Raw genomic sequence first — 15,383 nt, forward strand, 5'->3', positions numbered from 1 at the left:
GAGAGGCCTACAGCAATCCTATTTCATGAATAAACTGATAAATGGTGAGTCAAGAACGTTTGGTGCCTCGTAAATTCAGATTCCAAGGCTGTGTCAAAAGTGCACAAAGGAAAACAATCACTGCTGTGATAAGCTCCTGAATGAGGAAGCACCTATTTAATCACATGCTCTTTCAACATCTCTGAATCAAGAAAGGTGGTACTTGACACGGGCTTGCATAAGTATGTCATGAACTTGCCTGTTCATGTCAAACCAAAGTAGACTGCTTTCGTCACAAAATAATCTACAACTGAGCTGTCTCTGAAGGTCAGAGCAAAGGCACAGGTGAACTGAGATACAAATGCTGCTAAGTCAAATGGTCTCTCCCAGGATGTGTCCTGTATCACTATGTGGACCGAGATCAACTTATCAGTCAACCCAACGTCAATTACAGCATCAGCTTCGGAGACAAGTATGCCAAGCATCTCTAACACCCAGTTACTTGCACCCAGTTCAGTCAGTAAACACCCTTTTGAAGATGGCAGCTCTGCCAATAGGATGGGAATTACTCATTTTAGAGTTCTGAATGAAGCACTAAATATCCTGTAGTGCACACCTGTGCAAATGTACAGCCTCCTGCCCTAACATTATGGCCATTAATAAACACCATCCAAGTAGCTCAGCTTTCTTCATCAACATAATCTTCTCTTAGCATGCCCATTCCTCTAGGAAGCTATCGCTTTCCTGCACTATCCTTACAGAAGAATCATCATAAAAATCTGTGTTTTGCCTTTGACTGTCTCTTTTGGCAGCTGCTGCCGTAGGGTGGGTGCTGGTTTTGTTCACGAGCCAGTGTTTTGGACATGGTGGTACTTTAACTGCTTACACTTGTGGAACGACAGGATCTCTCTTACAAAATGCCTGGCCACAGGCCATCAAACGAGGTGGGCTTCTAAAGCCTTTACAAGGGCCAAATTCCTGCCTTTGTTAGAAGCTGCTTCTGACCCACCACAGGCAGCGTTTGCTCCTCACATCACAGAAAGAAAGAGATTTTAAACAAAATCTTGAATTCTGCCAAAGTCAATTCAGCTGCCAGAAAAGACCTTGCCATCCAGCATAGGAATAACCTTTTCACGTCTCTTTCCCCTTTGTAAACAAACTCTGACACCTGCTTTGGGATTTACCTTTTCATTGTAATTTAATTTAATATATTTTGGTGTAGGAGCCCATGAGCATCAATGAGAAGTCAGTTACTACTCACTATTACAACAGAGACAAGAGCTGAAATGCCCAGCAACGTATGTATTAAATACTTTGAGCCTTAGACAGTTTACCCAGTCATTTATTCATCACATGAATCTTGGGTTTCAGATTGCCATACTTTGCTATCTTTGTGTTCCACTCCTCCTCCTTTGTGACAGAAGGACAGCCCCTCCATCAGCTGATTGGACACAAAAGGTTGCACGCTGCAAAACACTCCTATTTCCCCATAGACTTAGGACAGACATCAAGACAGAACTCAAAGGCAACCAGAGAAGAACCAAAATGAACCTTCTTCCCTCCTTCCTTACGGACACATGGGCCCTTTTGCTTGTTTTCATAGTCCTCCTGCTAGTGTGAGTAAAATACTCTTTATTGGTTCTTTGCTCATGCCATATTCCTGTTCTTGCTACTGTTTGTTTTTATGCAACTGGTCAGCTGAAGAGCAAACAGGTAGGTCTGATTTCCAGCTTCTAACTAGGCTCTGGGAATTGCAGAGGAGTCTAAAGACCATAAAGATGCGTGATCTTGCTCCAAGGTTTGGAGTATTCCTGTGCACTTATGATTTTGCTGCTAAGCATCAAAGCAATAATCAAATAATAATGGTGCCAAGCATTCATTACCAGCAGGGTGCTGGCTTCAAGTGAGGATTGTGCTCCTTTAGGTCACTTTCCACAGAGATACAGCCTAAGGAAAGCTCTACTTCCCTGACTGAGGTTGTCTTATGGAGGGGAACAAGCAGTAGATGACCCTGCTGCATGACCTGCAAAGGTGGGAAGCAGCAGAAAGACACCAGAAAAAGAGCATTCATAAGATCAGCTTTTACTTCTCCTGACTCCTTCTGTAATGCCCATGTAAGATGCTCCACACAAGGGCACCTGGACCAGAAGGGATGCTTGTAGAAGCCAGATTTGCCACATGGGGTGCAGGGGCAGCATCTCCTGCCCCATATCCACAGCCCAGCCTTGCTGTGTGAAGATAAAAGCCCAGAGCAAGGTCAGCTCCCTGCTCCTGGCTTTTCCTATCCTGGCAGTCTGCAGTGTACCCTGCTGCTTCAGGGGAGCTGTGATAATGAAAAATGCTTTCCTCCGCTTTGCTGATGCCATTCGGTGCTGCAGCATAGCAGGGCTGGCTGAAAACCCCCTTCTGCTGGGACACAGAGCATCTCTGCTAGCAACCCCTGCCAGCAAGGCTAGACTGACAAACTTTGTAGCATTGACAAGCCCCGAGGCAGAGGCAGCGTGTTGCTAGCCATAAACCTTAACGATTAATGTGGTACAAACAAGTACAATCTATTTGTCTGCTCTGGCAGTGCTCCAACCACAGCGGTTCAGTAAGCTCCGAAACTTTGCTGACCTGTTTTTCAAACCTTTTCCTGCCATTTTGATCACTCAAAAGCCTCTTTGGGGCAGACTTTAAAAAGAAACAAAACAACAACCAACCAATAAAAAACCCCCCATCCACTCAAAAAAAGATCCACCCTCATTCTTGACCCAAACCCTCATATTTCAATGACGCTGTGGCCGTCTCCTATTGCTACTTACGGGACTCCCCATCTTCTGCAGCCACTTACAACTTAGCTATGACAAAAGGGATGAAGCCCAGAGCCTTCTGCTCTGCTATCTGAGCAAAAATAGAAATTTCACTGCCCATTAGCACAGGGAGGTGTTTCAGGTGCTTCTTGTCCATCTGGGGTAACTCTGTTCCAGCTCACACATGGAAGAGTATCAGGCACTTCTGGATCACTTCCTTGATAAGAAGTAGTAATGATTATTCTCTAGCTTTACACTGAATTATCCTTAGCCTGCAGAAAACCATGTCGCATTTCAGTCATAAGAGCATCAGACTGAGTTTTTCTGACTGTGTCTCAACTGGATTAAGCCTAGCATACATTCCAATAGTGTTCTGGGGCTTTGTGCCCAACCCAGCCTGGCATTTCCTGGTCCTCCCACAGCAATGGCTGTCCATGAACATTACAGATAAGAATCCCCAGCCATTTTATACCTAGTACTGAGTTAATGTCTGACAGAAAAAGGTTAAACATTGACCAGCTGAGCTCTGGGAAACCTTCCTGCACCTGCAAACACCCCATTCCTTGGTTCTTTCTTGCTCTGTTTGGACTTTAATGCGAGGGTGGTGAGGCACTGGTATGGGTTGCCCAAAGAAGTAAATGCTCCATCCCTGGCAGTGTTCAAGACCAGGCTGGACAGAGCCTTGGGTGCTGTGGTTTAGTGTGAGGTGTCCCTGCCCATGGCAGGAGGGTGGAACGGGATGATCTTCAGGTCCTTCCCAACCCTAACTATTCTATGTTTCTATGACTATAAGGTGAGGTCTGCTTTTGTGCTCTGGCACAACCTGTGCTGCAGGGACCGATCACATTTGTGGACCCCCAGATTTAGAAAAGCACGACTATTGCAAGGGAAATCCCTTAAATCTCAGCCTAGACTGTGGCTTTTCAGGAAAGCATCCCAAAGATGCCAGCTGCTGCCACATGGCCCAAATAGGATCTTGGATAACATCCCTCTGCCAAACCTTTGCAGTTTTACATCCCTTCTGCAACCCCGCTCGCCTGGGAAGCGGCAACTACTAAATAAAACCAACTACTTTGAGGAGCTCTTTCAACACAGCCAAAGACAACCTTGAGAGGGCTGCAGCCCAGGCCCTTGTTGAGAAACAGAAGGCCCCGAGGTAGAAGTAATAACTTGACAGCTTCCAAAAAGGGTGCTTCAGAAGAAAGAAATCTGCAAAGCTGTCAATAAAACCTAAAGAGAAACCCATCAAGACAAGGCTCCCCGATGCACCATTGAGCTAGCGCTGGGTTAAGGGGAAGGAGAACAATAAATGAAATAAAGTCCAGCTTGAACAAAAGCCTGTTTGGGACATCCCTTCCGGCGCTGCTTTGATTCCTCTTCAATAAAAACTTGTAAGCTTGATGTTCCTTGTTCCAGCTCTCTTTTCTGCCTCTCGTTTGGTTGGCAATGAGCTCCGCTTTTGACTTTTGCTAAAGGCTTTAAGGTCCTGTTTGCTCCAGTGCACCTCTGCCTTCAGGAGACAGCTGCTGTTATATCCAAGTGATCCCTCCTAAGCTCTGTATGGCAGCAGTAAGCTTTACCATGTTTATTAAGCAGTCTGTACAAGGCAACTTTCTTCTGGGCCGCTTTTCCAGCTCCCCGATCAGCCTTCTCTACCTTGGCTCCAAAGGGGCGTTGCTGCATCCTCCAGGTTTAGTGAATGCTCTCAGCCCCAGTGCCACTGAGATGTAGCACTCAGTTGTGTTTTCTGTCCCACAGATATGGGACCTGGCCATTTGGTTTGTTCAAGAAGCTGGGTATTCCCGGGCCAAGACCTCTGCCGTTCTTTGGGACATGCCTGGAATATCGCAAAGTAAGTGACTGAAGCCTTCCTTGTTCCAGAAATATCTGCCCTTTACTCATACAGCTAAACAGATAAGTGGCGATGATAAGTTATCTCCAAATGCCAAGCTCTGCTCAAAACCATAAGTGCAAAGGCCAATGTGGGATCAGGGCACATCACCACAAACCACAGGGCCTTGACTTTACAGCATCAAACACGCACTCCTGGGTGGCTGATTTAAGCTGCCCTTTGCCAGCATCCTGGGAAACATCTCATTCACAAGCACAATGTACATTTATGCTGTCCTTTGTGACGTTTTCAGGAGGGGCGAGAACTCGGAAGGCAGCTCTGAAGATCAGTTTACAGATATTCCTCCCAACTCGCTGTCTCCAGCATCATCCCCTCCGCTGCATCATCCCTGAGATAACTTCTAAATTGCTTTCCACAGGGTTTCTTTGAGTTTGACGATGAATGCTTTAAAAAATATGGGAATGTCTGGGGGTGAGTATGAACCACTGGTCTCTTCTTAAGGTAAAACCAGAATCCATCCAAAGGGGAGAAGAAATTCAGTAGGAAAGTTCCCTTTTCTCTACCTGCAGCCCTGATGGCCCCAGCACAAGTACAGCAGCAATAGGGTGCTTGTGGTGGCTTAAAGCCTGATGATGGCAGGGCTGTGCTGCTGTCATGCTACATGGAAATTGCTTTGACATATACTATGAAAGCTGTCTTAAAGTTGGTAACAAAAGGCACTCACCTGCTTTTAACAAAATCAGCATCAAAACTATTTACTTAAGGGAGAATCTAGAACCAGGAGGTCAGGTTCCTCTGGTTTACCAACAGCACAGGAGCATGAGTGACTCCCAGTACTGAGTTAAGAAGCAGATCTTGTGCTGCTGGTCCTTACTTGCCACAGTAGGACCTAGAGCAATTATTGTTGCTGTGCTCTGGACACCTCCTAAGGCTTTTGTTGCTGCTGTTGTAACTCGGGCTACAAACTTGTGATGTATCCTCTATAGTACATCCATCGGTCCCCTATTGCAGCTTCAAAAATGGAGTCTGCAAAAGATATCTTTACATAAATGGGGAAAGTGCATCAATCCACTTAATCTACATCTGTTCCAGGAAAACATTCAGAACTGGCAGCTTAGACAAAAACAAGGATTGAGTTTTATCTCCAAGGATATTTCTGTGCTGTCAGCCCAAGTCTCCAGACACCCAATTCAAGAGCCTGAAAGGGGTCGAACAAGTTTCCTTCTAATACTGTAATGTGTTTAAGTGCCTGGAAAACCACAAAGATTCAGGAGAGAAAGTGAAGACACTTGCTTCATTTAGTATCTGGTCCTTTGAGGGACTGAGCCCTTTTTATTTCCTAGCAAATCTGGGAGGTGTTTAGCCCCCTTTATCTACAAAACCAGATGGGAGAAGGCCTGGGAGTCCTTTTCCATCTCCACTTCCTATGTTTCTGTACTTAGGCATCTGCAGAACAGCAAGACTGTTGACGTAGGAGCATTTAACACATTTTGTTTCATGGGAATCAGGCAAGCTTCACACTTCAGCTATCTGGGGTTGCTTATCCGTCTCCTCTCCCCACCAGGATTTATGATGGCAGGCAACCTGTGGTGGCCGTCATGGACCCCCAGATCATTAAATCTGTGTTGGTGAAAGAGTGCTACTCCATCTTTACCAACCGAAGGGTAAGAGCTGAAGCGTGATGTACCAAAGAGTCCAGAAAACAAAGTACAGAAGCATGTAGCAGGGCTCCCACAGGGGCTGAGTGACTGCACTATAGGGATTGCTGTAAATGGCCACTGTATGTCACTGTTCCCCAGCCTTACAGCCTGGGGACTGCATACCCAGGCTGGCAGAGGAAGCTGGCTGCCTGCACATCAAATTCTGTTCTCATCCATATATTTAGATGGATGAATTCGAATCTGTGTGAGCATGCAGGAACCTGTAAGGGTCCGGTTAGCACATGTGCCACAGCCGGAATGCAGGCTTTAGGTGGTACGTTCAGGTGTGGGTACAGACAGTTTGTACACATGGATGTTGGGCTTGCTGGGTTACTTGGTCTGGATACAGAAATGGCATGTCACAGCTGGTTTACTGCAGGAAAGGAGATTATTTATGTATGTGTGTCTTGAGAGAGGCTGTTTATAAGGCCTTAAGCCTGCTGCCTGTACTAAAGCCCCTGAAATAGCCTAGTCAGGGACTTGCATGCTACATTCCCATCCTCGCTAGGAAGCTGCTATCTTTCCTGGGGTTAACACTTTGCTTTCTTCCCCTCCAGCACACAGATCTAGCAGGGGTGCTGAACAATGCTGTCTCATTAGCTGAAGATGAACACTGGAAAAGGATTCGTACTGTGCTCTCTCCAACCTTCACCAGTGGGAAACTAAAGGAGGTAAAACACAGAGGAGCAGGTACAAACTAAATCAGAAAGTCAGTGGACAGTATGTTCAGGCTGGGATTGTCACAGGGATCTGATTTCTTCTGTCAGAACCTGGCAACTGAGCTGGCCTCTTTAATTTATGCCTCATTTAAGATGAAAAAGGTTTAAAATAAAACCTTAGCAGAAAGATCATATTTGTAAATATTCATGACACCCCTTGTAGCCTTTGTAAGCTTGTCTTAAAGGAGGGAAGTGTCCTATACTTAACTGACGGTATCTGGCTTCTGTTACAGATGTTCCCTATAATGAAACACTATGGAGAAATTTTGGTGAAAAATGTCCAAAAGCAAGTAGAAAAGAACAACTCCATATCTGTAAAGGAGTAAGTAGCTCCTAGGAGCAGCAGACTGCAGCAAACCTTGTTAACTTCATTCTTTACTGGCAACAAAGCTTGTTCACTGGGTAAACCAGACCTCCGAGATGAGGAATGAGGATGAGGATCCAGCCAAAAGCCTGGCTAGATTTGAATCAGAAAACTTAAGCTGGGGTGTTAGTGAAACTTCCTAGAGGCACATCCTCAGAGGGAAGTCTTTGAAAGGGGATTAGATAGGGAGAAAAATGCTCCAGCACAGTTTTGTGGCTCCACAGATCCAAGATAACGCCAAATCCGCTGGGAAAACCCAGTTTACCCTCCATAGACTTCAGATCTCAATACATTATTATACTGCAGAACACTGGGGTTGCTGGTGCCTCTGCCCCAACACACACCACTACTGGATGTCCTGCTGCTGGGGGTAGTGGGGAGGGAGGCTGTAGTGTGGCCATCCTCATCAGTGCCCTCCATATGGGCTCTGGAAGAAAACCTGTGTATTTCACCCTTGGTTTCAAAGCAGAAATGCAGAAGCAGCAGACACATGCAAGGAAAGCTTTCCCCTACTAATAAATCCTCATAAGGAGAGGGCTTGGACAGTTTGCAGTATTATAGAGCTGTGCTGGGTTGAACAAGAACATTTGCATGCCACGTTTGAAGCAAGGTATTTTACCACCCCTCCTAAGAGGCTAACACATGCTCAAGAGCCACAAGCTGCCCTAGCACTAACCCATTCATGTAGCCACACACCCTCAGAAAAGCTGTGCTATTTCTAAACGCACAAAGGCCTGAAACCAAAGCTTTCAAAATCTGTCCCTTTCACTCTAAGTGATTTCAGTTACCACTTATCCAATTTCCTTTTCCAAACCAGGGTGGGAAGCCTTATGAGACCTTTATTTGAATGTCCCATAAGCATTAGGAATAAATACACCCACTTGGCCTGAATATTTAACCACAGTCCATCTTTTCCATCTTTCCTCAGCATCTTTGGAAGCTACAGCATGGACGTCGTCACCAGCACTTCATTTGGTGTGAACATTGACTCCATGAACAACCCCAAAGACCCCTTTGTCAGAGAGATGCAGAAGCTGGTCAAGTTTGACTTTTTTGACCCACTCTTCATCTTGACATGTGAGGGCTTTTTGTTGATAACTTCATTCAAGTGTTAAAATGCGACTTTGGCATATTAGAGACTGGTGCATTCTATACATTAACCAATCAACTATTGCTTAGATAACCTTACTAGCAAGGATGGAAGTTCTAAAGGCTCTTCATTGTTAGCCTCATGCTAAAACTCTGGTAAGGAGATCGGTAAAAGCTTCCTCCACCTTTGGCATCCACAGTGCAAGAAACACATGAACTTCCCAGCCAGTATCCAAATAAGTGCTGAGAAATGATTCAAGGGTGGAAAAGCAAGTTGAGGTGTGAGGCTTGAGTGGTGCTATCTGAAATGCATTTTCTGGGAGGTAGTTCTGAGCGGGGACTGTAATTAGATGCAATTTTCTAGCAGGGAAATAGTTCAGTAGTGATGGTGATGGACCTTAAATCACTCGCAACCTTAAAATCAAGATTAGATACCTTGCTAAAACACAGGGAAAGTTGTGATCTGTGCATAGGGGAGGTTCTGGCGCTGTACTGAAGCTATACATGAGCTCAAAATCTAGTTTCCACAATTAAGGAAATGCTCTGACGGGCACTTGAAAATGTTTGCATGAACACAGCATGGCAGTGACTAGCTCAGCCTGCAAACAGAGTTCGGGATTTGCACTGTTTCTCTTCTAAGCCGCATTCCTGCTGTAGTGCTGTACAATGTACAGAAGTACCCTGTCCTTAGAAAACAAGGCCTTAGAAAAAGGAGCTGACATATGCTTTGGTCATCTCTTAAAGCAATGACTATACCCAGCTCAGCTGTTCCCACTGGGAGAGGGTTGCATCAAGACAAACTATCGAAAGGGAAGGAGAAAGAGTCAAAAAGGCAAAGTCCAGACTTTTCCCAGGTAAAGAATCAAGAAAGGAAATAGTTTTAGTAGCATCATTGCTTCCTCAGTAACATCCATACCTATCTTCTGAGGTAGAGTTTACTTACAGCGTGCGATTTTATTCTCTTCCCTCCCCCCAGTTGTATTCCCATTTGTTACTCCTCTTTTGGTCAAGATGAAAGTAAGCTTCTTCCCTACTGATGCTGTAGATTTCTTCATGCGATCCCTCTCCAAAATTAAGCAGGATCGTGAAAAGGAGACCCACAAGGTAAGCGAGTGTGGACTTGCTAGAAGCTATGCCAGGCAATACACTTAAGTGGAATGTAATTAGAGTAATGATATCAAAGGTGAAGCCAATGTACAATGACTGAATCCATTGAATCCACTGGAGTGTAAACACCCATTCTCAATACCGTCAGAAAAGCCTCACCTGAGCAGTCCTGGCAGAGCAGCAAGTGGACATAGCACATGGATCTGAAACTAAAGCCAGATAAAGGCTTGGGACAACTCAACTAAGCTCAGGTTTGCAGAACTTGTTACAAGTCAGAGTAAGAGACTCCCTGAGGATGATTAGACAGGGGATGAGAGAGAGCAGAGTAAGCAGCACCAGAGCAGCCATACCAGCTGTCAGGTTTGTGCTCCCTTTTACAGTTCAGATCCCTTTCCAAAAATTCATCCAAGACCCTCCTTTCCCACCCAATGGCTTCACACAAAGGACAGACACGTCTCCAAAAAGAAAAGCAAGTGTTATGTTTTTCCAATGAGGAAATAGTGTACATTTTGAGGATGCTTTCGGTTTAACAATTGTGCTTAGGCTATGAAATCTGCTTATCTGAGCCCGCCGAGGGACCCATCACCAAAGAAACTCTCCTGCTTTTCTTCTCAGGGCAGAGTAGATTTCCTGCAGCTGATGATCGAATCCCAACACTCCAATGATCACGGGAGCAATGAAGCAAATCACTCATATAAGGGTAATAGAATCATAGAATAGTTAGTGTTGGAAAGGAGCTTAAGATAATCCAGTTCCAACCCCCTGCCATGGGCAGGGACACCTCATGCTAAATCATATCATCCAAGGCCTCGTCCAACCTGGCCTTGAACACTGCCAGGGATGGAGCATTCACAACCTCCCTGGGCAACCCATTCCAGTGCCTCACCACCCTTACAGGAAAGAACTTCTTCCTTATATCCAATCTAAAGTTCCCCGTTTCAGTTTTAACCCATTACCCCTTGTCCTGTCACTACAGTCCCTAATGAAGAGTCCCTCCCCAGCATCCCTATAGGCCCCCTTCAGATACTGGAAGGCTGCTATGAGGTCTAATACTATTTAAATACTCATCACAGCCACAGGGGCTGTGGGAATGAGGGGAGTTGTGGACCCATTTTGCAGGGAAAGGCTCAGTGGGTCACCACCATAGCTACTGACTGGCTCCAGGCAGAAGCTTTTGCCCCTTGCTGTCAGCATGAGGACTGAAGGGAATCCCCCAGGTCCTTTGTCAGGGAGTAGGACTGCCGTGTCCATCCCATCTGGCCATCATCTGGCTCCTCTGTCAAATGACTTCTTTCAGACAGACAGAGCAGCTCGATGTTAATAGAAAGCAAACGCAACAAACCTGCCTAAACCCCCCCTCTGGCTCCCTGTTCCTAGTTGAGACCACCAGCCAACACTGGTTTTAATCATCTCCTCACGTCCTCTCTCCTCACAGCCCTGACTGACACAGAGATCCTGTCGCAAGCATTCATCTTTATGTTCGCTGGGTATGAGCCCACCAGCAACATCCTCTGTTACCTGGCATACGAACTGGCCACGCATCCTGATGTGCAGCAAAAACTGCTGGATGAAATAGACACCGTTTTACCCAACAAGGTAAGGGGATGTTGAGGGGATGGTGAAGACCCTCTGAGCCTGCTGTCCTCCTTGTCCAGTCAAGGCAATGAGAAATCTTTAACTCCTAAACATCCTCCCGTTGGATCAGGCACACGCAAAGACAACTCAGCCCTGCAGTGATTTTCTTTTTGCAGCTGAAACCCTGCAGGTACCCCACTCTACAAACCCATTTGCCTTAGTCTGCATCCATACACAAGTGGATGTGGATTTCCAGGCATTGCCATCACTGAAAGGTGGAAAACAAAACCAATTCTGCAATTTCTACCTTCCATTTTGTTCTTCAGTGAGTCTGAGGCATAGCTGGCGCAGTACGAGTTGGGCACACTGGTCTCCATAGTCATTTTAGGACAATCCAATCCTCACACCAACATACCTGGTCACCTCTACCCTGTTGTCCTACAGGCTCCTCTCACTTATGACGCCATGATGCAGTTGGAATATCTTGACATGGCAGTGAGTGAAACCCTTCGGCTCTTTCCCCTTGGAGGACGACTTGAGAGAACCTGCAAGAAAGACGTCGAAATCAATGGAGTGACCATTCCCAAAGGAGTCATTGTTATGATCCCACCCTATACCCTGCACCGCAACCCCGAATACTGGCCAAACCCAGAAGAATTCAGACCAGAAAGGTACAAAAGAGCATAATGAAAGCAAAGAACTATCACACTGCTTTTTCCTCATGTGGTAATTAAGTATTAATCTCTGATTAGCTTCCTAATGGTGTTCTTCTTGTCTTTTTACAAACAATACCGATGAGAAACTGCAGGCTCATGGGAATGGCATTTGAAGAAAACGAGCTTTGCACTTATAGTAGGGTTTCAAACAACATAATCTTATTGGAAGAATGACATTGATACCTCACAATGTCTTGTACACAGTGGTGAGGCTTGCCGACAGAATAGCTGCTGAGCTTTTGTGACTGCTAGCCATTGCCGAGCCTGTTCCCTTCACACAGGCTTTGTTACCAAATACACCAGAATCAACCAGCACTGATCCTTCCAGAGTTGTTTTCCCTCCTGTCTTCAAGGCAGTAATAACTTTTCCCTAGTTGGTCATTTTTATGTGTGGCATCTACCTCTCATTCCCAGCAAGACTGAAGCCATATGCTGCTATCCTAACCAACATGGCTTGCGGTTTAGAATCATGGAGTGGTTTGGGTTGGAAAGGACCTTAAGATCATCCAGTTCCAACCCCCCTGCCATGGGCAGGGACACCTCACACTAAACCACAGCACCCAAGGCTCTGTCCAGCTGGCCTTGAAGGGAGGGATAGAGCATTCACAACTTCCTCAGGCAACCTATTCCAGTGCCTCACCACCCTCACAGTAAAGAACTTCCTCCTTATATCCAGTCTAAACTTCCCCTGTTTCAGTTTGAACCTGTTACCCCATGTCCTATCGCTACATTCCCTAATTAAGAGTCCCTCCCCAGCATCCCTATAGGCCCCCTTCAGATACTGGAAGGCTATGAGGTCTCCACACAGCCTTCTCTACAAAGCCCCACCTTTTTCAGCCTATCTTCGTACAGGAGGTGCTCCAGTCCCAGATAGGAAATACTGGTCACTTTGGGAGAGCACTTTGCCTAGATTTTTACCTTGCTTCCAACTTCTAATCGTCTGGATGGACATAGTTAAAATCACTCAAGTGGGATCCCACCGTGTCCTAGACACTCAATTGCTGGGATACACAGAGACACAAAAAGCCAAACAAGACTGTGTAGGGTACCAGTAAGAGATCTCTGGATAAGTAATACAGTTATGTAGCTTTTTGGGGTTTTGCTGCCTTCATTTCTCTTCCCCAACCATATCATTATCCAGATTCAGTAAGGAAAACAAAGAGGGCATAGACCCGTATACGTACCTGCCCTTTGGAGCTGGTCCCAGGAACTGCATTGGGATGCGCTTTGCTCTGCTGACTCTGAAAGTTGCCATCGCCATCCTGTTGCAACATTTCACCTTCCAGACCTGCAAAGAAACTCAGGTGAGGAGTACACTATGTTTTGAAACTCTCACATGAAGAACCAGGTGCTTAAGTTTCACACTGTGGGTGCCAATGCTTTGCACCTTCAGGTAGATGCCCTTTCAGGCACTACAGGTTAAGTTATGGCCAAACAGTGGCCAAGTTTCTTTCCTTTAATCTCTACTTATTCAATTTGTCTGTTTCCAAGCGTGTTTTCCCTCTTATTGTTGCAGATCCCTCTCCAGCTGAGTTCACAGGGACTCCTAAGACCAAAGAAACCAATTATTCTGAAGTTAGTCCCCCGGACCAACGCTGCATCAACAGAGGCATAAAACCCAGCTGTCTCTGCAACAGTTCTCCAGTGTCTAATGAGAGCTGTGCTAGAAAAGGGATCACACACCAGAGGACATCTCTCCTACACGTACAGACACACAAGAGCAGCTCTAGTTAATTCTGGAAGCAATTACTACATATTTACTAATGAACATAGCTGTCAGAAATGCATCATGGATCACTGGGCAGTGACAATACACAGCCTCCTTAAATCTGATTGCAGAAAACAAGAAATAAATCCAAATGAGAAGCTGATCATCCTCTTCTAAGGGAACTTCTCCATCTGGAGAGAAGGAATTACTGCTGCAGCCAAGAGAAACAAGGTGTGATGGAAATTCAAGTCACCAGACCCTGTGAGGCAGGGATGGGCGACGTTCTTGGTCTATTGATGCTTGAGATTTCATGTGTTATAATTGAGATGACTGGTGTGAGACTACATCCTAGTTACCAAACCTCTCTTGTGCCATGTGTTAATTAAACTAAAGTGTGTACAAATACTGTCATTAAAAATGTTTGAGAGCTGCTCTGTGTTGTGTATAGCAGCTGATCACTTCCTATTTAAAAACCGTATTCAGCCTCAACCCTTGAAATTATCCATGTACATTGCTTTCCACTTAATTTAATGAATCTGATCCTTCATTTAATGCTATCAAACCCTCCCATTTGTACAGTATTTTACAAACACTGTAACTCCCACCTCTTAGTGTGATTAAGAGGTTGCCTTCAGTTCAGCATTAGCCAAACCTTTTCCACGCTGGAGCGACAGGATGAATTGCAGTGAGCAGCAGGAGCCACTGCAGGAGGGCCACTGCTCCTGGCAAAATTGTCTGGACACAGCTTTTAGCTGAGCCTTGCCTCCCAGAGCCATTGGTGGAGTTTACACATTACTCATGGTAGGATTTTATCCTGCTGTGAACTGCTTTGCTTTACAGCTTGGGCCCTATGGGCCAGTCCTGCCATCAGCATGATGCTTTGACCAAAGGACTTCTGCCATCCCTGACCATCTAAACAGGGAGTATCAAAAGGCAGGTAGGAGGTTCCCCCAGGTTTGAATTTCACATGCCAGTTAACCCCAGTATATTGTGACACCTACAAACCAAGAGGGATGCTAATAAAATGGGAAAGGATTTTAGAGGGGCTGCAAACCAGACCGAGGCACCCCTTAAATCTCTTCCAGCAATACTTGCCAAATCATGGTCCCTAATTCCCACCCCCCAAAAGCTACATGCTTCTCTCTTTAGTCTAGCAGACAGAACAGCAGCATGACCCTAATGCCCCCATCCAACATAATACACATTCACTCAAGAATTCATGTCCAGTCTTTAACAGTGGCAATGGGCTTGGGAGTAGCCAGCCAACAGTGCAAGGGACTCCTGATCACTGGAAATCCCCAAACCAAAGCTGTCCGTTTTTTCAGTTAGATACAGCAACATTCACCAGCCTTTAATTCAAGAGTAAGCAGCTTGTGCTGTCCCAAAAGGCACATTAAACAATTATAGTGCTCCCTTCTGATTCATCATCTGTGAAGAATTGTTTGGGTTTTGCTATGTACACAACAAGGCATAGTTAGGAGTGCTGCCAGTACAGCCCTTCCTCAGTTCAAACTGTTGTTCATCTCTTAACAGAGGTTAAGAACCATCACTGGAAGATACAGAATCATAGAATGGGTTGGAAAGATCATTCAGCTCCAACCCCCCCTGCCATAGACAGGGATGCCTCACACTAAACCATGTTGCACAAAGCTTTGTCCAACCTGGCCTTGAACACCACCAGGGATGGAGCATTCACAACTTCCCTGGGCAACCCATTCCAGTGCCTCAGTACCCTCACACTAAAGAAATTCTTCCTTATATCTAACCTGACCTGCCCCTGTT

At 45.6% G+C, this 15,383-nt stretch overlaps 1 protein-coding gene across 1 annotated transcript; it reads left to right on the plus strand.

Moving 5' to 3' along the window:
* Nucleotides 1–1,435: 1,435 nt before the first annotated feature.
* Nucleotides 1,436–14,033, plus strand: LOC130603339 (cytochrome P450 3A21-like). The gene is made up of 13 exons (XM_057416999.1): nucleotides 1,436–1,595; nucleotides 4,530–4,623; nucleotides 5,042–5,094; nucleotides 6,188–6,287; nucleotides 6,881–6,994; nucleotides 7,276–7,364; nucleotides 8,335–8,483; nucleotides 9,472–9,599; nucleotides 10,218–10,302; nucleotides 11,038–11,198; nucleotides 11,622–11,848; nucleotides 13,035–13,197; nucleotides 13,410–14,033. The coding sequence occupies exons 1-13, from the start codon at nucleotides 1,525–1,527 to the stop codon at nucleotides 13,506–13,508; spliced, it is 1,533 nt and encodes a 510-aa protein (XP_057272982.1). The 5' UTR covers nucleotides 1,436–1,524; the 3' UTR covers nucleotides 13,509–14,033.
* The last annotated feature ends 1,350 nt before the right edge of the window (nucleotides 14,034–15,383 follow it).

The sequence above is a fragment of the Pezoporus wallicus genome, unplaced genomic scaffold, assembly GCF_028554395.1.
Source record: "Pezoporus wallicus isolate ANWC-B61680 ecotype Strahan unplaced genomic scaffold, APGP_CSIRO_Pwel_v1 scaffold_7392, whole genome shotgun sequence".
Classification (NCBI taxonomy): Eukaryota; Metazoa; Chordata; class Aves; order Psittaciformes; family Psittacidae; genus Pezoporus; species Pezoporus wallicus.

What these genes read in the sequence shown, in the direction of transcription:
- LOC130603339 (XM_057416999.1), top strand. Translation starts at nt 1,525, where the DNA reads ATGAACCTTCTTCCCTCCTTCCTTACGGACACATGGGCCCTTTTGCTT. An exon ending in CATGCCTGGAATATCGCAAA is followed by an intron (nt 4,624 to 5,041) that starts GTAAGTGACTGA and finishes TGCTTTCCACAG; the next exon opens with GGTTTCTTTGAGTTTGACGA. An exon ending in AGCAAATCACTCATATAAGG is followed by an intron (nt 10,303 to 11,037) that starts GTAATAGAATCA and finishes CTCTCCTCACAG; the next exon opens with CCCTGACTGACACAGAGATC.